The following is a 23340-nucleotide window of genomic DNA, read 5'->3' as shown; positions in this document are numbered from 1 at the left end:
AGATTCTCGAAACCCAGGAGTGCACTTTTAAGACCCGTTTTTTACATGAGAAAACCGGGCCCAACTCCCATCCCCTTCTCGTCCGTGTCCGCATCTTTCTTTTGCCGTCACGAGTTTCCCGCCACCCTCCCCCCCCTCTCTCTAGAAAAAGGGGAGGAAGGAAAGAAAGCAGGAAACGAAGCCGAGCGCAAGCTCCACCTCTTTGTCATCTTCCTGCCTTCCAGGAGAAGCGATTAACCCTTAATAACCAAAATTTTACGCCCTGTTCTTCTATAAAAAGAACCCAAGGGGAGGCCACCCCCAATCACCTAACCTTATTTCTTGGATTTTGATCGGGTTTTTTTTTTTGGGGGGGGGGGGGGGGGGGGGGGGTGTTGGCTGTTTTTGGATGGTATTGGGTGGGGGGTGTCGTTTGAGCTTTGAATTGGTGGTCGACTTGGGTGGTGACAGAAGGGAAAGATGACGATCCTCTCAATGGCGGGGAGCTCGGGGACGCTGGACCTCTTGCCGAAGAGGAAAATGTCGTACTTTAGCAATCGGTATGTGGTTGGGCTCACGGTGACTGCTGGAATTGGAGGATTGCTCTTTGGTTATGACACAGGTATGGATTACTTCAGAATAAGTTGTTCATCGATCTGATAGTTTTTTTTGTCGTCTCTTTTATATGATGCTCTTGAAATAGAATTTAAGTCAAAGTTTTGATTTTGATGCACTCGAACCCCATGTTACTATTGTTGTAGGTACGTGGTTTCTTCATCTGATGGTCAAGATGGATTTTTCTTCTGTTTTTACGGTAGAGTTATAATTAAAGTTTGAATTTTTGATTGATCGTGACCGGTATTGGTTTTGTGCTTCTTCCACTGCTGGGTAACTGCTGTTGTTGTCGTCGTCTGTCTGTCTGTCTGTTTGTTGGCTTGGCTGTTGGTTCATGAGCAAATTCTTATTTATATACGGAAAGATTCCACTAGATTGCTCTTTTTTTCAATTAAAAAAAAATCAAAAATTGAATGTTTTCAGCCCATTGTTCAAATCCTTTTTAACAATTTTTTTGGATTCATTTTTGTATGAAATTTGATATCTGATTTGTATACTCGGACAGAGAGAGTGTATTTTTTCCCCTTTCTTCATAAACAGTGTTGGAATTATTTGCATTTCAACCAGGAATCTCATGGTCTATTGGTTTCTCACTGTCTGGTTAATCTGTTAGAAAATAACACTTTAGATTTATTTGATTTCTTGTAAAAAAAATTGCAATTTCTTTTCCGATGAAGAATTTTCCGTTCTTAACATTGAAAAGATTGGTTGGTGGTGGATTTTTGATCTTCAGGTGTCATATCTGGCGCACTTCTGTACATCCGTGATGATTTTAAGGTGGTCCGTGAAAACAGGTTTTTACAGGTATGATATGTTCCCTGTTCCTTTTCATAATTCCGGGGAGATGCCGACATGAGAACATGGAGACATCGATGATCTCATATAATTCCAGGAAGGATTTTATGTTTTCATATGAGCCTTCTTATCACAAAAGGAAGTGAACTTATGTACTTGGTAGGAAACAATTGCAAGCATGGCATTAGTAGGAGCTATGATTGGAGCTTCTGGGGGTGGGTGGGTAAATGATGCATACGGACGCAAGAGGGCTACTCTTCTTGCTGATGTGGTCTTCACCATCGGATCACTTGTTATGTGTGCTGCTCCAGACCCGTATGTCCTCATATTTGGAAGGCTCCTTGTTGGTTTGGGTGCTGGCGTAGCATCTGTCACTGCTCCAGTTTATATTGCTGAAGCATCTCCCACAGAGATTAGAGGAGGTCTTGTGGGCACGAATGTACTCATGATCACTGGCGGACAGGTTCTCTCGTACCTTGTAAATCTCGCTTTTACAGAGGTAAATATAATTCATCTTGCCTTTTCCCTTTACTGCAGTGTCAGTTGTAATATTCTATTAGTTACTTGATCAACCTCTAAGTTCCCTTCCAATATGAAGCATATTTATCACGCCAAATCATCTATATAACTTTTCTCCAGATTGAATTTCATAAGAAGTAAATTTGGTGATTTATGCATGTAATGCAGAACTTCTTATATCAAAGGGATTAAACAAGTGACTTTGAAATTCAGCTATATAATGATATTAAAGAACTTGGTATATTGTTCAGAATCAGCCTTTTCCTTTACATCTTTGTTTTGAAGTCATTTTAAGCAATTGTAAAAGGACATCCTCATACTTGGTTCTTGGAGCCCAGCATGACCAAGTCAGCCAAGTCAAGTTTCAATTCGGTTAGTGTGTTGGACCTTTCTTTATGTTTTTGTCAATGTCTTACATATATGCATGAAAACTTTTTGGTTGCCCGGTTTTGAAGGAGCATCATCATCGTGTTCCAGAGATGCATACTTTGCAAAAAGCTTCGTGGATTAGCATCACAAAGCAGAGAAGGGAAGCTGTTTTGTTTATATTCCCTTTCACCTTTTAGACCATCAATACTTTTCTAATTTTATGTATAACTACAGATTTTGAATACACATACAGCAACATCTCGAGAAAAGTCTGCAGGTTGCACATAAATTTTAAGTAATTTTCTAAATATGCTCTGTCAATAACTGGTTGCGTTTAACATTCTTTTTGATGCATGTTACTTAATTATTTAGCATTCATTATATGTCATGAAGAAACTTTGGTCTTCCCTCCAACTGCAGCAATGGATGATTGGTGCGCTATACCAGCCACCTGGTATTGGTGAGTGGTGACTTCGACCGTCTGTCAAATGCTAGATATTGTCTCCTTTAACATTCATTCTTATAGCTCTTATTGTAGGCTTATACTCTCATCAATCTAGTTAATGGTTAATTCTGATAGTTCACTTCTTGTAGTTGATAATATTGTTCTGATCCGATTGCTCTCTACTTTACATCCAGTTATGTATTATGTCAACTTTCTTTTTTAAATATTATTTAGACCAGTGACTTTGACATAAAGCCTTTCTTCAAAAAGAATTAAATGTTTAATAATTCATGCTTATTTAAGTCAACTCAATGAAACCATCAAGTAGTTCATTGAACTTATGATTCTAATAATTGCAATATTTTTTGAAATGTTTTCCAATGAAAAGTATCAGAGTCGGAGTTGCATGAATTGTTGCTTAATTTGTCTGCAGTGGCTCATACTCTCAACAGAAATAACAGAAGAATGGCTCCTTATTTGTGATTGCTAGTACTTCCAAATTCAGATTTACTAAACCGTCTCTTTTGATTAGTTTGATGCCTTATGGTGCTTTAAAAAATAGGTTGATGCAGTAGCAAGCTAAGGCAGACGACTCGTGAATGTGGTTTAGAATTAAAACCGGTTGAGGTTGAGGCGGAGAGTGCAAGATGGAGGAAGAACACTTTAGAGAAAGGGTAATGGAAGAGAAATGTAACTGCAGAACAGCAAACAGGCTATCATACAGGATGATAGTTTTTTAGTTTTTAAACTGAGTAATATTCTTCCTTTGGTACTCGTTTCCATGCAAGAAATCCTTTGGAAATTATGAAACTTCCTGGATGTGTGTATACAGAACAAAAGTAGGCTAAAATGGGATCAAAACAAATTCTTACTAGTCAAAAAGTTGGGATCCCATTAGACTTATTTTTTGGTAGGCTGGCCTAGAACTGGACCTGTCTTACTATATGTGTGCTTCCAAGTGGGCCGCATCAGCAAGGGCCTGCTCATGGGCTGCATCTCCATGTTGGTTAAATCTCCCTCAATTTCATATCCAACTCACTATTATGCTATGACGAGTCTCTTGCTTGAAGGTGAAATTAGTTTGAAACCTTAAATACCCAGAGAAAGCTGAATCATGTAGTTGATGATCTTAAGTTTCAATATCTGTCCAATTTATTTTTTATTAGTTGAGTAAATTATAAATTTTCGTCTAATTTTAATTTCACCATAGAACTCTAATGATACTCCCAGTTGAAGGTGGCACTAGTTTGAAACTTTGCATGCACAGAGAAAGTCTAATAAGTAATGGCTGTTCATCATTAAGTTTAAATAACTATGTAGCCTTTTAGTTCTTGAATTAATTATAAGTTCTCCTCATTAAATTCCTTTCTTTTTGCAGGTTTAGAACATTGGTACTATCTATACAGAACAAATGGATAATGGATGTCAAGAAATGCTGATACTTATCAACACTATTCTGTATAACAATGTTCAATTTTATATGCTACAATATGTGATGTTATGTGCTAATGCTATTGGCTATAATCAGACCTGAACATTTTACAGAAACGTTTCCACAGTTCTCATTTTTTAGTAATCGTGTTTTGATGTCAGCTGTATCTTGCAGTTTTTATATTGGTGTGTTGTGATCTTATAAATATTGATGGATGTCAGATAGGATTAATGGTGTATAATGAGTTAGTTACACAAAAATTATTTAATTTAAATGTTAGAAGTATGTCCATTCAGCATCACACATGCACTATAAATTAGTGAAATAGGTTTTCTGGCTCATGTTTCATTGATAGACATATCTTTTTCTACCAACATAAGCGAATGGTTTGAGAGTTGTCTTTTCAGGGTTTCTTTTTCATAACTTTTATTTCAACTATCGGTAGGCTGCAATTAGTTTTTTTAACGTCCAACCGTTTATTCAGAAGTTGTATCTTGGAGTCAAAGGTTTGAGTATCTTCCATGTGTACTTTCTTTACTTAGTTTATTGCTGTGGTGCAGGTTCCTGGGACTTGGCGCTGGATGCTTGGAGTTGCTGCAGTGCCAGCCATTATTCAGTTCTTTCTAATGCTATTACTTCCTGAATCACCACACTGGCTTTATCTGAAGGTGAACAAACTATGTGCCCTTTCATCAGAGGTTTTAATAGGTCATATTGCTCCCAACATATAACCTTCTATTCCTGGTCTTTCACCTATGTTGCAGAATGATAAAGCTAAAGCTATTGCTGTGCTTGCAAAAATCTATGACCGTGACCGTTTAGAGGAGGAGATTGATATGCTTGCTGCTGCTTCTGATGATGTTCAGCCTGAGAAGTCTGTCAGTTACTTTGATGTTTTCAGAGTCAAGGAAATGAGACTTGCATTTTTTGCAGGAGCTGGCCTTCAGGTAAAAGGTGGAGGTAAGTGTCCAAACTCCTTTGATTGTTTCCAGATGACCCAAATCTCATCAAAATCTGAAACCACTTGAAGACAATAGTATCTGCAGTAACTTGGTTTTAATGATGTGGATCCTGAGAAGGTTATATCAAAATGATGTGACTTTCACCATATAGTTTTAATGCTTGCAATATTTCTGATTGTAATTTGACCTTGGTACTCTAGATGTAACTTTTATAAGATTTTTAGCCATTCTAATCGACATCCTTTTAGCTGACATAAAACCTTACTATGAATTATCATGCTTTATTTGACATAAAACCTTACTTATTAAGTTAAATTGCATGAGAGATATGTTGACCTCATGCAGTTTAGATTTGGGTCATTTGGAAACATGAGGGAGTTTTTGGCAAGGCTGCCTCAACAAATACACTTTGAAGTTTTGTTAACTGTGCTATGTATATATGCATGTTTCTATGTTTTTTAACATGCATATATACATCATATGGTGATGAAACTAATTTGGTCAACAAAATCCATACGTGAGCAGGCTTTCCAACAGTTCACTGGGATCAACACAGTTATGTACTGCAGCCCCACCATTGTAAAGATGGCTGGTTTCTCTTCCAACCAACTTGCACTGCTCCTCTCCCTTATTGTTGCAGCTATGAATGCTGCTGGGACCATTGTTGGAATCTATCTCATTGACCGTTGCGGCAGACGCCTTTTGGCTCTCACCAGCTTGTCAGGTGTCATCATCTCCCTTCTCATGCTCTCCGGGGCATTCTTTCTGCAGTCCACCGGTCTCTGTGGTGTGCACACGCTCCATGGCAACTGCGGGACCAGGCTCGGGCGGTTTGCAGTTGTAGGCCTGGCTCTATACATTGCCTTCTTCTCCCCAGGCATGGGCCCTGTACCATGGGCGGTGAACTCAGAGATCTATCCGGAGGCCTATCGTGGTGTGTGTGGGGGAATGTCGGCCACTGTAAATTGGATGTCCAACCTGATTGTGTCGCAGACATTCCTCACGGTTGTGTCTGCTGTTGGGACTGCAGGAACCTTTTTGATCATTGCTGGAGTTGCAGTGGTGGCATTCGTCTTTGTGGCACTCTTTGTGCCGGAGACTAAGGGCTTGACCTTCGAGCAGGTGGAGAGGTTATGGAGGGAGAGGGCATGGGGTAGTGATGGTGGTCGGCAAAGCCTCCTCGCAGCTGGGGCTTGACTTCTGCAGGAACTCTTTCTCCTGTACATGCACTATCTTTGCCTTTTATAAGGGTAGTGCTCTCTGTGCATGGAGATCTGGTTAAATCTAAAGAACAAGGAAGACAAAGCATCCTCACTTGTAGAGTTGAAAGCCTATTTTATTGTTCCTTACTATGTTGCCAGCCATTGAGTCCACCTCATTATCTCGAGATATCTGTATTAGTTATGTCTGCTTTTAAAAAAAAAATCATCTGTATGTACTTATATATATGGTGAAATGTGCTTTTTTATCTGAATTGTTGTGCAAAGCTCTTTATATTTCTTATGCTAATGGGGGAATAGAATGTCCCGGATTTGTGCATCAGTCAGCAGGCAATGCCTTTATGGTGTTTGTTGAGCCCATTGTCTCTCTCTCTCTCTCTCTCTCTCTCTCTCTCTCTATATATATATATATATATATATATATATATATATAAAATATCTAACAATTCAGAAGGAAAATCTCTTCCAATCATCCACAAAGTAGATCCCATGTATATATATATATATATATATATATATATATATATATATATATATATATATATAGCTTTGATGTTACATATTTCCTCTTTCACCACTACAAGAAATCATGCTGAGATGATTGCTGCCTGCTATCCTTTCTATGTATATATACCATTCTTATAGCAGATATATTTCATATTCATTCGATCAAGCAAGGGAAAGAAGTAAAGACTAAATGGATGTTCAGTCGACTCCCATCAATCTTGATGGGTGGGATCACAGTTGTCTAACGCATGTTTTCTTTTCTTCAATAAACTATGTGCATCGCATGTGATTTGACTAAAAACTCTGCTACAGTGTGATGGGCTTCCTTGAGTTGTTTAACCAAGCGGCTCTATGGTATACCAAAACAGTCAGGATATAAAATCTGGAGAACTGAAGGATATTATCTTTACCATCTACGCTAGAAAACAATCAAATTTAATTTTCTTATTGATGTAGTGGACTTTGAATTGGAGAACACAGACTCAGGTAGTGGAATTTCAATAGGATTGTTCTTGTTTTGTACCATTCGGTTGACTTTTATTAAGTTCTATTTGATGATGCAACAACAACTCAAGTTCAATCTAAATTCTCAATTATAGTTAAAGAGTTATCATTTGACCATACTCTGAATATTAATCTATCAGGAATTATTTTGGTCTAGTCAAATGAAACATGACCAAGTTAAAATCAAACTTAGTGAACTCAGAAATGTAGTCACAGATCCTCTTTTACATATTCCTGTATGAAGCCAACTAAACCATGAAAAGTTGCATGACAAATCCAGTTGCTGGAATCAAGACCAAGACCTTCTGAGCTTCAACTCGATGGGAATTCATAAACAACAAAATTGTAGATGTAGCATATCTTACATTATTAGCATGTAATTAAAAGCAGAAAAGTTTGACTCCTCTTCCAAACCACCGAGATCCATGAGATGCGGCATCATTCGGCGGGGCATATGTCCTCCAGGCTGCAATAGAGCAGCAGAAATTTGAAATTGCAGAACTCATAGCTAAAACTATTCTATACTCCATGGTAGAGATGTTTACCTCCTACCCAAGCACTCAATAATATCTGTTGTCAGGGTTGCTCGTTTCTTGGATGCGAAAGCAAGCGCTGCAGATTTCCTTAGTAGCGCAGAAGCAGCTATGCATCCAAGCACCATTGGATTCGACAAACTAAAATAAATATAAATTAGAGCTCGACGATATAAACACAAACAAGGACCAGAAGCAGAACATAACTGCAAATAAACATTATTGACGAAGGTATTTGTGGCATAAGCTGTCAAACCTCCATTCAGTGGCTTCTTTGGTAGATGACAGACGCTGACGTGCCCAAGATGAAAATACCGCAACACTAATACCAAAAATTAAGAGAAGAAAGCTTAAGTTCACTGGGACAGGATTCTGGACTTTTTGAAAACACGAACATGTAAAGAATCAACGCAGAAAGTACAAAATGTGTAGCATTAGAACTTAGAAGAAATCTTGACCATCGAACCCTAGCAAATCATAACTTAGCTACAGGCCAGCCGAGTTCTTGCAGCACCTGAATAACTATATATAACTTTCATGTAAACTGCTGAAACTTCAGCTTTTAGCCAAATAAGCTAAAATCTCAAACCCCACCAAATGATGAATTATCGAAAAACTATTATCTTAATCTGAACTTGTCTATTCTGTCAAAGCAGGAGGTTGAAATCCACCATCATTATAAAGAAGTAGGTAGCAAAATAGAATAATAAGTGTCTGCAACAGAATATTAAGCAGTGAATCATGACATGATAATAACATATTCACGACCTAAAAAATCCATGAACTTGAACAGTATAAGGAGCACCAATTTTTTAAAAGGTGGCTGCAGTATGCCAGCAGTCAAAGAACCACATGAAGCATATACAGTATGGGGGCCGCATATGCAGATGCATACATGCCTACTATTTTTTAACTAGTTAAAAATAAATAAGTAGATTAAACATAATAAAAATAGCAACAACTATAATAATATTTTGGAGCAACATTCCTAACAATAACGACTAACAATTAACACTTAGTACTTATACCTAATAACAATAGTTATATTAACATATTAACATTCTTAGCTGCCTAAAACCCACATCTAACCTACCCATTAGCTGAAACCTGCTCCATGTGCACAGACTCAATATAGAATGGGAGGCGAATATGGTCCTTCTAAGTGGGCTACACAAGTGGCCTTATAATGCTAAGTTGACTGCCTTTTGTGTGGGCCCATACGAGGTATGACCACATATCGGCAATTTGGTGCAGTCAGGGAACCATATTTCCACGTGCAGCCATTTTAAAACACTGAGCAGCAAAACCCATAGTATATTTGTCGATAGGAAGAACATACATCGCGTGAGAACTTTAAGTAATTCAATGTTATTACATGCTCTGAAATGATTCAATATAACTGCTGCACTGGGGTATATATGTAACTCTCCCTGAAGGCCAATTCTTACAGTGCCTCTTTTAATTTTCCACTGCAAACCTATTTGATTGCACAATAAGGAGCTGCATATGCCCTATTCCAGCCAAAAAGCAGCTCCTTGTCCCAGTTTTGGTCAATGCCCCCTGACCACCTTATTCAGATTTTCTTTGGTTAAACTATTTCATGGGCATGGGTGGAATAAGTAATTCTTGAGAGAAAGGGGGAACACAAAATTTCAATACCAGCTTATTCTATCTCAAGGCAACCAAACAGAACCAAAACTACCTAGTATATAAGAAGAATACAGACTAACAGGGATGGCTATTCCAGGCTTCACTATCCCACAATAGGACCTTTAAGCATATCGGAGTATTCTACTACCCCATAACTAAATACATTTGTTTAATCAATTTGATAAGTTTAGTGCACTAAAAATAAAGAGGAAAGAACAAGAACACGAAGAGAGATCCGAAAGCCAAGGTTATGGAGCTCTAAATACAGTAGATCTAAAGTGAAAGCCAGATAGTGATTGGTAAAAGAAAAATGACAAAGCCGAAAGTTATGTATAGCACCTATATCAAAAACAAACCTGCCAGATAGGATATCACCTTGACCGCCACAACGCCGAGGTGATCCAGAAATGCTCACCTTATTGACTGAACACCGAATAATGCACAGCTCATCAAATATCAGTTTTCCCAAGCAACAAAGCAAACAAAAGGGAAAAGGAATGTGTTCCATGTAAACACTGTCTTTGGTAAAATGATTCAAAATGTTGCATTAGATGACTAGAGTATATCAATAACTTAGTGCAGACCTCTTTCACCATCACTGATAAGGTCCAATTTTCCTTTCCGAAAGATGGTTACATCACCAATCCTGAACAAGCGAACAACCTATTTGTAGTCATTTTGTGATTGACAAGAGTAACAAAGAACATATATAAACAAGTAATTACCGTCTAGCAAGCAATTTTAACTGTTCGGAAGCCTCTTCCTCATTTACTTCACAATCTAGAACCTTCTCAACAAGACGCTTATACTCGTTAATATTAGGCGTTAGGACAGCTAAGGAGTATCCTTTAACTAGATCAAGGTTGTTCGTGACAAGAAACAAACCATCCTGCACAAAATGATTATGTCACCATAAAGTAGTAAAAAGTCCAATTTATTTGATATACAGGACGCTGCTTGTTTATATTATGTATAAAGGTGCATTTTTATGTCGCTCATAAAACACATACCCCATCAATCACAATTGGGATATTTGCTTCTCGTGCATGTCTAATGATGCCACTCACACAATCCTGGATACATGAAACAAGATTTTTGATAAAATGGGTCAAATTACCTACTTTCTCAGCCAAGTAGCATTGTATTTGAGTTTACAATTAGCAATATTGACAATGATGAACCAGGTTTACTTGAGGCAAGATGAGTCTTTTATTTGTTTTGATTCCAAAATATCTCCATTTCCAAGTTTAACAAATTGAACAGCCAATAGCCATAAGAAACCGAAAAGCAATTGAGGAAAGATTTAGAAAGCATAAGGGATAACAAGAAGAGAAATTATCTGTTAAGTAATAAAGAAAATCTTCACATGAAACCTCTTTAGAAAGTTGATAAGCCTAATTTCCAGATGCAATGCAGCATGCTGCTAGAAGGTTACCGTAATAACAATTGGCGATTTGCCCTAAGTTCCTGCAAATCAGATAATTATGGTACACAAACTAAAGAGATATCAACAGATGCAATGAACTAAAGGAGTGCCAATAAAATTATTAGGATCAATAAAGAACAATCAAGGATTCAGCAATGAAGAACTAATCCATGGCATACAAATAAAATGATATTCAGAAAACAAAATAAACTGCCTAAGCTCCAGGGCCTTGGGCTTAAATCATATCTGAAATGCAAATGCATGAAGACAAAATAGGTTAGCAGGATAAAATTCAATACACGCTACTGTTTTCAACAAGTGTACAGTCTAGAGGACTTTTTCTTTAGTAGAAATTCTTCCATTTGGAAACATACCAGAAGAAATGTGTCTCTTCCAAGACCTGGACCAACAACAAGGCAATCAAACCTTTGCATCCACTTTGTAACGTCACCAACAACCTTACCAAAAACTGATGCTTTCTCATCATCCCTAAGAAATCAAGTCATGCAATTAGCCTAGATTGTCAGGTTCACAAGCTCATTAAATCAAGCTAGTAAAAATTACCTTACTCCGTATGATTCTTCTAAGACAGGGTGCACAATTAACTCAGGACTATAGCTTTTTATTACTGTTGCAGCATCTTTTGTACAGAAAACATGAGATAAGTCTGCACCCTGTGGGATGCATGCATAATTGTTAGTACCTTTGATAACAAATATGCCATGCGAAATTGTAAACACAAGTGTCCTAAAGTGTGACTGAATAGGCAAGTATTGCCCTAAAAACAAAAGTATTGACCAATATAATAAATGAACATTGAATGTTACAAGAGATAAAAGTACTGACAATTTTCAAGGCTGATATAGCAGCAAAATATGGAGCACCTGTATACTCCCGGCACCCACCAATAACTGCTACCTTCCCTGAAGAAAAATTTAAAATTAAAACTGGAAACATATTTTGATTGAAATATTACTGACTGTACAAAAAGTATATGAAAAGAAGGTGATGCCATTAAATATATCGAATTAAAGTGTCAAAAGAGGATTTTTGCTCAGCAAAAACGGATGCATTTTTATGCAGAATATTGTTGCATGTCATAACATTTTTCCTTTTCAAGGATACGTTAGCGCATCATGTAATTAGCAACGAGAATCTGAACAGAACCTTCAGGAATATGATTAAATTTGGATTCTCTCAAGCCAACAGTTCAATTGGCCAGCAAAGTTATTTTCAGCTTCTACTCAAGAAGTTCTCATTCTATTCAAAACGTAACAACCTGCAACACCCTCCTAAAAAAAAGGAAAAGGAATAATGAAAACAACCACCTTCCAGGTGCAATAAGCCCTACATTGGACATCAAGTTTCTACTAACGGAATACATTTAGGTGTTATAATGCTTTTGATTAGCATCAAAGTACAGATAACACATTCAAGATTTGAACCTAAACTTGAAGCAAGGATTAAGGACCTGCCGAAATGAGATGGTACCATGGGTACTATACCGTTCTGATGAGGAAATGGGGTCAGGACAAGGTAATGAGACACTAATCCTCACCGAATCAGGATGTCCTGCCCATCATGGCCGAAACCAGTTGGGATTGGCCGGTATCAGCACTGTCTCAACTGGCACTGAATGCAACCTGACAGGGTCACCTTATTTGAAAAAAGAGAACTTGCAGGCCACACTCTCTTTCCCTTTACTTTGGTCACAGATCTGCTATGGGTCGAGACTAAAGAAGGAGAGACGAAGTGAAAGAGGGAGGAAGGATGACATACTAACCTTACATGACCTTGTCTGGTGTTCTAACAAGCTCATCAGCCTCCATCTAATTGACAGTTGGAACATGAGATTCCTTCTGCAGCTAGGTATTTAGCACTCTTCTTGCCTTGAGAAAAATCCAAGCAGGACATGGCAGAAAACTGCTTAACTACTGTATAGTTGTTTGCTGTTGGGCAAAACTGCTAGTAACTGCTTAAGGTATATGGAAGCTTAACATGCAAAACACATACATAGAACAAAATGTTCCATTTTAATGGACAAAAAAAAAGGCTTCTCCATTACTCTTCCAAGTGAAGATTTTCTTTCTGCATCATCATATTTGCAGTTCTTGCCAAAGAGAGATGAGAATATTGATTCCCGTGCGCAAATAGGCAAGCAAAGCACACTGAAACTGCTATTCTCTGATATTCTTCAATTTCTGTGTTCATAAACCTTCCTTGGGCTGTCCAAAGAAGAATCTTCTTTTTTAATTTTTTTTAATAACTACGCAAGCATGTCCCGATTTAAGTATTTTCTACTTCCTATGCTTTAAGTTATGTTACTGCAAAACTTTACAAAAATTTTGAAGTACCCATCATAACCTGGAAAAAATGTTGGGAACACATTAAACACCCTTGTTGACCCTAGCATCAAAAGCGATACAACAACCCAGTCCAAAGCTGGTCAGCGGAACCATGGTCGATGATAATGCAAAGCACCCCATCACCAACATAATGCGATTTTTTTTTTCAATACACTAGTTTCAAATTTTTATATATTAATTCATATCGCACTTCAATAATTTCAACAAACCATGGCCACAGCGGATCACAAATACTAGCAAATGGATGGAAGGTAACGGTCATGAACATCAAATTACTAATACTAATCCAAACAAAATAATCAGCAAACAAAACCAAAACATACCTGCTTGCCCTTTATACAGTCTGGGGTCCATCACGGGTGTAATCTTTCGAATTATCCCCTCGGCATCAGCCTCCAAAGTGGCAGCTCTGGCGCCTTCTGCCCCGTGTATTCTCTCCATATGGACTCGGCAACAATGTCCACCCAAAGTCTTTAACAAGAAGAGCTGCCTCCTGAATATAGCCGACGATGACGCCAACATCCAATTCTCGAAACAACCGGATAAAGCAACCGTACTACTCATATCATGTCTCAATCACTTGTTATCCATCTCTGCAACGCTCTAAACACAATCACACTCTGAATTGAGACAAAGAAAACGAGGAAAACCCAGAAAATATAAGAAGGAATAAATAGATGGATTCAAAAAAAGATAGTTTTTGTTTGTTTTTTGAATGGCCCCAGCAAAAAAAATACACCAAAGCAACTGGGAATCAAAGGGTTTTCATATAAGAAGACGCTCGATGGATAAAAATAAGAGGAATTGAGGTAATAAAAAGGTACAAATTGGGCTGAAACCCTAAGCCTAGTCCGAGGTAAAGATCGACGGCGAAATAAATAGGATGAGATTATCAACCGTACCTGATCGATGGGGAGAGGAGACGCGTGGGAAAGATACAATCTTTGTATGGAAATTTAAGGGAAAAAGGGGATAGATTTGGATTGATAAATCTTGGCAAGATTTCGAGAGAAGCGAGCTGAGAAATGGCAACCTCTCCGGAGTCGAGCACATCGCGTGCAAAAACCAACGGCGGGGAACCAACCCGCTGAGCCGGGTGGCGGTTTGCCGGTCCGACCGCGGACGGACCGGGTCACCGAGCCAAATCCTTTCCTTTGCGAATGAACAGTAATTTGGATAAATTACCTCCTTTTCCCTCATTATCTTTTCTATATCACAGCAAACATTGGTGATTAAATCAGAATTTTTACATTGCTTCGGTATTATCTTGGTATCAGGGGGCGCATCAGGAAGCTAACATTTTGAAATTGGTGTTTTCTTGAGCTTTTCCCTATTGAGATTTGTAGCTTTGTTTTATTGGTGTCATCTAGATTATTTCAAAAAAAAATATCAAAATCTTCTGTATTTAGAAAGTATTGGACTATCGGTGCCACAGTAGCACAATGTCTACGGTCTAGTATGGAACTTTTTTGGCATATTGAATATTGATACGCCATCCGTACCGAATACCAATACCGAGCCGGTACAGTATGGTACGTCCTATAACACTCAATTCGGACTAGTACGACATACCATGTCTAATACTAATTAATAACATTCTAGAATAACTAAAATAATGCAATTAAAAATCTCAATTCGAACAATAAAAATTAAGAAAAAAAGATTTTGATGTACAATTTCAAACATTATCTCAAAACCAGAATCAACTCAAGAAATCAATGCAAACCAATACAAAAAATTGCAAAAGAAAGAACCTATAGATTACATAGCCAGCAACTCACCTAATCATGAATACTTAGATTTGTTGCCTTAAGGAGTGAAAACTGAGTTTTTTCCTCTTGGAGGAATTTAGTTTCTACTCTGCGCTCAGCGTAATCCAATTGCCAATGTAGCGAGGAATATTTTCACACAAAAGATAAAATCCCAGCCGGTTCCCAACAAATACAAGCACACGGTTGGCGGACCACGTCATCAATGTCAAGGAAGGCTGTTTGCTGTGCGGGAGGAAGCAGCGGAGCGTATTGGAAGTTGGCGGATGCTTCTCGGATCAGGATCATATTCAAGTCCGTTCACCTCCCACTAAATTTCCGGGTGGATATCCCATCTATGATGCACTCATTGTTCAAAAGATTTTGAATCGGATTTGGACTTAGATATAGAGTCTATATATTTTCTTAACCGAGCTCAAATATATTATTAGCTTAGCCGGCTGCCCAGCCTAAGCCTGGACAAAACTCAAAACAGAGCCCAAAATGCAGCTCTAACTTAGATACTTGTTTATGAACTGCTTAAAATGTAAGAACGCCATTTCCAATTATGCTATCAATCTGCTTTTTTGATAAATATATTTTTGATCGTCAGATGGTTACTAATTTGAAGCTACGGTATTTCATCGATAAAACGTGAAGCTACAGTATAAAAGATTGAAAGATTAGGCTCCAATCATATTTGGGCCAGACTAGTTTTTAGCCCAAATAAATAATTCGGGTTAAGCCCAATCGGGTTCGGCTCGGGCCAAAATTTTTCAAAAATGTTTGGGGACCTAAATCCGATTGGAAGTAGAGATGGGCGCTGGGCCGGGCCGCCCATGGCCCGACACGAAGCGGGCCGTGCTGGCACGGCCCGCTTGCTACAGTAACGGGCCGTGCCTGGCACGGCCCATGAAAGGGGGCCGGGCTGGGTTACCATTTTCTGGCCCGCGGGCCGAGCCCGGCACGGCCCATAAGGGCCTGGGCTGGCACGGCCCGCGGGCCAAGCACGGCACGGCCCGCAGGCCAGCCCGGCACGGCCCGCGAGCCAGAAATTTTTTTTCCCAAAATACCCCTCAAATTGCCTTTTTGGACTGTTGGGAGGGGCATTTTGGGGGAAAAACCAAAAATAGCCGTTGGAAACGGCTATTTTCTCCCCCCTCCAAACGTTCCAACGGCTATTTTCTCCCCCCTCCAAACGGGCCGTGCCAGGCACGGCCCGTTTAGTCCGTGGCCCGGTGGGCCTGGGCCGGGCCGGCCCGGCACGGCCCGATGCCCATCACTAATTGGAAGCCTAAAATTTTTTTGAGCCGGGCTTGAATAGGGGGATGGCCTAGCCTAGCTCGGCTTATTTCCAACCCTAGTAATCGGGAAGAAGCTGATCACCATCGGTTAGAATATATGAAAGGTGAGATCATTTGATGGTGACCTAATACTGAATTTTGCATGCTAGTAGTCATATATGATTTATTAGTTGTGTGGATAAGCTAAGCTAGTTCCTCTATGAGAGGGTCCACGTGGATCCAAGTAAGTCGATAAAACATATCCCTGAATGAAAAGCCATACGAATATATCTATATATCTATCCATCTATATATCTATAAACACATAGTCTGACAAGGTCATCTAAGTATAAGTATATGTGAAACCATATTAGTTTATTTAGCACAGATCAATGACAATTACATGCCTGCCTAATCCAATAATCTATTAATTTAAATTTATCAATAGTGGAAGAAGGATTGTTGTTGTATCCTCTTTCTATTGGAGGATTATAATGGAAGGAAGCTCGACCGAAGAAAGAATGAAACTAGGATATGAACCCAGGCCACGGGTATCAAATGCTTATCATTTTGCCAACTATACTAGTTGACATTCTTCTTATCTATTTCTCTTCCTTCCATTGATTCAGTATAGTGACTAATTTACAATTAAAAATGCTAAATAGATAGCATTTTTTAGATATGAACCCAGGTCACAGGTATCAAATCGTTATCATTCTACCAATTATACTGGTTGACATCCTTCTTATCTTATTCTCTTCCTTCCATTGATTCGGTTTAGTGACTAATTTACAATTAAAAATGCTAAATAGATAGCATTTTTTAGATGACATATGACTATATAGGGTATATATAAAAATACACTCATTTTTGACATGAGGACTTGAATAGTGCTCATAGAGTTAAATGACATGTCCAAGTGGGGGCTTATTTTGAGTGACATGCACTATAGATGGATGAGTAAAATTTGGAAAAATTTGCTTGAATTCAATGTGTGTACATGTAGCAGGTCGATCGCAAGCTTTCATGTCCACCAATTTTGTGGCTCAAATATACTATGGATTATTAGTTATTAGTACTTAATAGGTGGAGGATTAGCATTAGTAGGACTGTATTAATGTTGTGATTTTGATTTCTTGCTTATAATCAGGTGTTAGCAAGCAGATTTTGATGGATGGAGAAGGGGAATGCATATCTAGCATTTCAAGTCGATAAAGTTAAAAGACTGATCTAGTTGAAGAATTTCTATAGATTAAAAAATCGAAATCCAAATTCTTAATCAAGTTCTTATGAGAAATAAGCAAAATTGCTTAAGAAAAATATTAAAGTGGGTAAAGGCAAGACACTTATAATTGCATGAGATATTTAAATGAAGAAAAAGAAGAGATACTTACTTGTTCTCTATGTAATTAATACATCCCAAGAAACACATCATGATATCTTGGGTCGTTAACCAAGAATTTCCATGAACTCTTCATTGTCATTTTTGCCCCCTAGTTTTTTTTACTGATACAATGACAAGGGCTGGTTTGGGCCCAGCCATCCATGCATGATCTACCCTGATTTAACTAATTATGGTGTTAGGCATTTCAAAGGAGACATGCAATACTGTTCTAACCTTTTGACCATTTGTCATGAATATCGAATACTCCAAAACAAATGCAAATTTTTATACTTGTCATCTTTTGTTTCTTTATATGTTTGGAGATGTCATCATTTTCCTAGAAATTGATGAGAGTAGGTAAGTTGATGATGTCTATGGTTATCATAATTTACTTCTAACACAATCCTCTCATGTCACTCGGCCTCAAACTATATAAGAAGTCCAATTTTTTCAAGATTTAGTTTTTTTTTATCTTGCTCTTGTACTATACTGTAAAGATATCACCAAAAAAGAAGAAGAAGAAGCAGCTTTAACCTTTATGGAAAGGTCTTCATAATGCGGACAAGGATCCGACTCTAGAAGTAATTTTTAGTTTCCTCTTGGATCTCGATAGGTTATATATATAATTCGTCATTTTTTTTTGCTAAAACAGATGATTCATATAGTTCGAGTACAAATACATCCAATAAGATTAGAAAACAACAAGTTTCGAAGCGCTCTAGGCATGTCCTCCTTCCCAACCCACATGATGCCTCTGTAGTGACTGGCCACATACGAAGCCATCCAATCCGCGGTCCCATTTGCCTTTCTGACACATGCTTAGCCTAAAAAGCCACACCAACACTCATCATAGCCCAAATATCCTGAATATAATTTGCCACCTTCAGCTTTTTTGTTTTTTTATATACATAATCTCATCAGAAGGAAGAAGGGCAATATCACTGCAAATATGAGCTGGTATTTATCTATGGAAATGGCTGTTAAGGTGGATATCTATTAGAATATTAGCTTATTTTCTGGTGTATATGGGATTGATGAATAAATTATGATTCATTTGAGACTTGACCATAGTTTTGGACATATCTGGGAATTCAGATGATGGTGAAGGGCCCCACAAATCACAAGATTTGGAGATAGATGGAGTCAGAGGGAGGCATATTGGAATAATTCCTTGAGATACCCAACCCACTTCCTTAAGCAACAAGCTTTTGGTACAATATGTTTGTTTTTTGGTGAGGAAGGAGAGGACTTGGTCCTTCTTTATATTCTTTAGGAAAGTTCCCTATCACTTACAGTTACATATTGGTGTTTTGTGGTTCCACATGCCAAGTGTGAATGCAAAGCAATGTACACCTATGCATGGTCAGAAGTTTGAATATTGAAATCAAATCTTTTGCATTAATAGGCTACTTGACTTGCAGGGTCAACAATGTGAATGAATCATTATGTTTTCTTGGTTGGCTAATGCTTAAAGATGAAGCCAAGCAGTGAAGTTTTGGACCAGAAGAAATGTTGCTTCAATTGCTACTCACATGATGTTTTAATCAAAGTGCTGTGCCTCATTGTCAAATGCCAAGAGAGTTGCAATGTCTCACATCCTAACCTATGCTTTGATTTTCATGTGCCATCAGGCTCCAAGAGCTAAACTAGATCGGTTGTCGGCGGAGAATAAGATTAGTTAGAGAGCTCTAAAGTGAGATTTCTTGGGGTTATGCACAGATGAGGTTGATCAAATTTAGCTTAATTATTAAGAAATATGCTGGTGTTGTATATATAAACTAGATCTTCACATGTGCGATGCGTGCGATTGAATCCAGAGAAAAATTAAACATGATAGAGCAAGGTATTAGAATTGACAATGGAAATCATGATCTCAAACATTTATATGCTGTAGTAAAATAAGCAGGGGAAAAAATTAATGTTCATCCAAAATATCTTGTAACGCATTTCAAATATATATAAGAAAATATAGATCTTGATAAACAATAACCAGGAAAAAAAAATCTCGATTATGATGTTGGGATCATAGTTGTATGTTCTTTATTTTATTTTATGATATTTTTTTCTTTCATTTTGTTTTTTTTGTAAGACTGATTTATATTTTTTTTCTGAAAAAAGCTGAATTCTGAACCTCCACTTTCATAAGAAACTCTACTTGAATGAGTTGAATCCAACTCCCAGTCCACTAAGAAACTCTGCATGAAGTAAGAAAAAAATATAGGCTTATTTTATTTTATTTTTCTTAAGCATATGTTAGTTTTATTTGGAAAAACTTGAATAGCTTACTTTTAATCTAGTAAAAAACTTTACAAGGAGCAAGAAAAGAAAATAAACCATTGCTTTCTTAAACATCATTGAAATTAGAGTTTTTAGTATATTTTGCAAGCCTTTATTTTTATTTTTAATTTTGATTTTTTACATCCTATCAAGTTGGAGTGTTTGCTTATTTCTTTTAAAATACCTATTTAGATCGAAGTGCTCCCCCACTGCTTTCCATTTCACTTGACTTTGGTCCTATTTAGGATTGTTGTTGGAAGTAGTGCTTTTAATAATAAAATTATTTATTGTTTGATAACTATATTTTTTAAAAGCTTGAAAATTTTAACTGAGCTTTGAGCCGAGCTTTAGTTGAGTCTACCTTAATTTCCCACCATACTTGAATAGGCCATTTGGTCAAGGTTGGCTCATTTAGAGCCAACCTTTGAAATACATTTGAGCTTATCTCATTTTCTAATTGAGTCGAGCTCAAACGCGCTCTTAACGAGCTGGTCCCTAGTTGCTTGAGTATCTCAGTTCGTTTTTACCCCTATTCTATGCGTTTTCATAAGTCATGGATTAGTATTTGCACAAGATGAATTAAAATGTCCGAATAAGATACATAGACAAAGTATTTGCTAGGATATCTTGATCATAATTTTCAAGATTCTTGTATGTGAAAGCAATCTAACACATGATATGAACCAACAATATGCTTTTCGTCGGCGGGATAAACATCATGCACAAGTTTGGCTGGCTTATTAGGAGGATGCGCGCTTCATCTCACATGCATTTTAACTCCGATCCGAAAAGGCCATGGACATGTTGATTACTAGATAGAACATATACCTATTCTTCAGTGGTTTCGCCTCATTTAAATTAGTTAGAACAAGCACTATACAAAATCTAGAACATTTCACATAAAATGATATTAGAATGACAACCACTTACAAGGCATAATTATAATCCTTCAGCATCCTCAACCCCAAGCTTATCTATACTTACCACCAAATTACTGTGGGTGACACATAATGTTGTCCTTCTCAAAAAACCCATTATGTTCTTCACCAACCTATTGTCCACATACAATTACTTCACTTCAACTTCTAGATGGTTGGAGCATTCATCACATCTTAGCTGCACGCGTGCTGAGGAAAAGTTTGGCCAAGAAATCAGTGGAAAGTTAAATCAATTCCCCTTAGGTGATAGAATATGGCTGGATCTTGTCTAAGGAGGAGGGGAACAATTGGACAAGTAGATATGCCATGGACAGCATCAAAGGACTCAATGGGGACAAGGAAAAGGGCAGCCAGTCTCCTTTAGTTGAAAGCAGCACCAAGTTGGCCTTCCTTTTTCACAAAGTGCATGCAAACTTTCTTTCCAACTCCCCAAGTTGTCCAAGCTCTTACAGTATATGTGGAGCCTCTTCTGTATTCTTTTCTCTGAACAACTCAAAAAGATTTGAATGTGATTCCTACTCTTTTGTTGGCTTCCTTGATCAATGAAATGCTATTCTTCATTGAAAAGAACAACTACCTTAACTGGGTTTTATTTTATTTTATATGTATTTATTTTGTTTGTTGACATGCATGCTGTGGTGTCTGAGCAAAAAGAGGCAAGAGAAAGGAGAAGCCATAGAGAGAGGTTGGAGATCCAGCTATCACTACAAAATTAGGTTCCTCCAAGCTAGCTTCTATGTGTTCTAAGTAATTCAAGCATACAATTGGATGATCTGGCATTGCAATGGTTCGACAACATGTTGGAGCTTCTAAAATCCTCGAAAGAAAGCCAAGCATGAGACACATGTAATCTTTCTCTGGACAAATTTGAGATGGTTGTGGAGACATGTAGGCTTTAAAAAGATTGATTTCTATTGAATTTTTTAAAATTCTTTCTCCAATTGAGGGTTGGAGTGAATTAGGTTGCTCGCAAGGAAAATGGTTCCCATTGCAACATTTTCATAAATAATTTTGCTGCAATAGCTTTTTGAAGCGGCCATAGTAGGTACAAGAGCTAGAAATTAAGCAAGAAACTTCAACCGAGATTAAATGCAATTATTGAGGTCTGATATATTTTTGCATGTATTAGAAAGAAGAAAAATAGTTGTTGGGTTCTATATTTGTATGAACCGTGCTGCTTCTTTATAGCCAAGCTCATATGAGACATCAAAGTAAAAGCAATATTACTCAAAAAAAATTTCGAATAGATTATATATCTATATCTATATCTGCAATTAAAATTTCTTCGGTGATGGCAATCGATCAATTTGGACACTCAAATCTCTCTCATGGACTTACGTGAGAGTGAAAAGTTAAGGAAGTGAAAAAAAAGATGAAACTTTTATAGGACATCAAACTCTTTTAATTATATAAAGAACGCTATAATTCATTTGTGATGTATAATATGCTACTTCTAAATCTCCTCGGGAGCAAACCACAGAGAGATATCAACCAATTGAGTTAATAATGTATAATTATTATAATACTGAAAATATCTTAATATGAAGATTTTGAGATTGATATATAATTTTGCGAAAAAATTGTTTTCATTGTTGTTATTAGCGCTTCTTTGGGTGATATCAGTTGTTATTAGCCGGCGTTACGCACACGTGTCTTGCCGGCTTTCACCGTATTGTTCCGTGATTCTTAACTGACACGCGTCAACAAACGCTTGGTTTTTAAAAAAAGAAGAAACTTTTGGTATCGAGAAGCATCCGCAACGCGTCGGGCGGGTGCATCTTGAGGGAGACTCTGTGGTGATGATCGACTAGATCCGGAGGACGGACATGTATGGTGATGGTCACCCCCTTATACAGGAGACTCGCAGGATGGCTCAGATGATGAGCGGCTTTCAGGCAGTTCACGTGTTTAGGGAGGCGAACCACCTCCGATCAAAAAAATCAAGTCGGCAAAAGTCGGCTTACGTGGCGTTCTATAAATGGAACATTTCAGTGTTTTGTGTTGCATCCTCCACCTCCTATCACTGCACCTCTTTCTGACACTGATTCCACTCGGAATCTCCGGTCAATTCTATCGCACGCCACCGCGTTATTTTCGTCATTTACTCACTTCAAAAAACACTCACCCATCGCGGGCCCCACCTCTTTGCACCGTCTAAATCTCCCCGTACCCGATCTATGACTTATCCCAGCCGTCCGATCACCGCCAACCCTCTTGCCGCTCCGCGGAGCAACGTACCGTAGAATGATCCCAGGGGCAGTTTAGTCATTTCGACTCGGAGCCGTCCAGCTCATGTCCTCATCATTGCCACATGCCATGCCATGCCATGCGGCATGCGTAATACCGCCATATCATCCGTCCTTAAAACTTAAAGCTCTCCACGTCGCG

At 38.0% G+C, this 23340-nt stretch overlaps 2 protein-coding genes across 5 annotated transcripts; one reads left to right on the top strand and one right to left on the bottom strand.

Moving 5' to 3' along the window:
* The first annotated feature begins 384 nt into the window (after positions 1–384).
* On the top strand, positions 385–6658 carry LOC103708562 (inositol transporter 1-like). 2 transcript variants are annotated; one of them, XM_088709901.1, is made up of 7 exons: positions 385–601; positions 1328–1398; positions 1553–1888; positions 4715–4822; positions 4919–5101; positions 5642–6050; positions 6147–6658. In XM_088709901.1, the coding sequence occupies exons 1-7, from the start codon at positions 460–462 to the stop codon at positions 6311–6313; spliced, it is 1416 nt and encodes a 471-aa protein (XP_088566027.1). In that variant the 5' UTR covers positions 385–459; the 3' UTR covers positions 6314–6658. The 2 variants fall into 2 exon arrangements, with proteins under 2 accessions (XP_088566027.1, XP_008791766.2); XM_008793544.5 differs by having other exon boundaries at positions 5642–6658.
* An 858-nt stretch (positions 6659–7516) lies between these two features.
* On the bottom strand, positions 7517–14373 carry LOC103708561 (pfkB-like carbohydrate kinase family protein). 3 transcript variants are annotated; one of them, XM_008793541.5, is made up of 12 exons: positions 14225–14373; positions 13646–13925; positions 11803–11879; positions 11521–11630; positions 11331–11445; positions 10541–10603; positions 10256–10419; positions 10115–10176; positions 9887–9953; positions 8137–8202; positions 7893–8021; positions 7517–7813 (listed from the first exon to the last, which is right to left on the bottom strand). In XM_008793541.5, exons 2-12 carry the CDS (start codon positions 13884–13886, stop codon positions 7786–7788), a joined length of 1122 nt encoding a protein of 373 aa, XP_008791763.2. In that variant the 5' UTR covers positions 13887–13925; positions 14225–14373; the 3' UTR covers positions 7517–7785. The 3 variants fall into 3 exon arrangements, with proteins under 3 accessions (XP_008791763.2, XP_008791765.2, XP_008791764.2); XM_008793543.5 differs by having other exon boundaries at positions 13646–13915; XM_008793542.5 differs by having other exon boundaries at positions 13646–13942; positions 14225–14371.
* Between the last annotated feature and the right edge of the window lie 8967 nt (positions 14374–23340).

This window comes from Phoenix dactylifera, chromosome 13 (assembly GCF_051530095.1).
Source record: "Phoenix dactylifera cultivar Ajwa chromosome 13, Ajwa_hap1_PhDact_Kaust_v1.1, whole genome shotgun sequence".
Taxonomy (NCBI): Eukaryota; Viridiplantae; Streptophyta; class Magnoliopsida; order Arecales; family Arecaceae; genus Phoenix; species Phoenix dactylifera.
The sequence above is the reverse complement of the archived record's forward strand: the minus strand, read 5'-3'. Positions and strand labels throughout refer to the sequence as shown.

Excerpts from the sequence above, each read along its gene's own strand:
- LOC103708561 (XM_008793541.5), bottom strand. The coding sequence starts at position 13,886 with ATGAGTAGTACGGTTGCTTTATCCGGTTGTTTCGAGAATTGGATGTTG. Across the intron at positions 11,880-13,645 it reads ACTGTATAAAGGGCAAGCAG|GGAAGGTAGCAGTTATTGGT; the intron begins GTATGTTTTGGT and ends ATTTTTCTTCAG. Across the intron at positions 11,446-11,520 it reads GAAGAATCATACGGAGTAAG|GGATGATGAGAAAGCATCAG; the intron begins GTAATTTTTACT and ends TTGATTTCTTAG.
- LOC103708562 (XM_008793544.5), top strand. The coding sequence starts at position 460 with ATGACGATCCTCTCAATGGCGGGGAGCTCGGGGACGCTGGACCTCTTG. Across the intron at positions 602-1,327 it reads GCTCTTTGGTTATGACACAG|GTGTCATATCTGGCGCACTT; the intron begins GTATGGATTACT and ends TTTGATCTTCAG. Across the intron at positions 1,399-1,552 it reads GTGAAAACAGGTTTTTACAG|GAAACAATTGCAAGCATGGC; the intron begins GTATGATATGTT and ends TGTACTTGGTAG.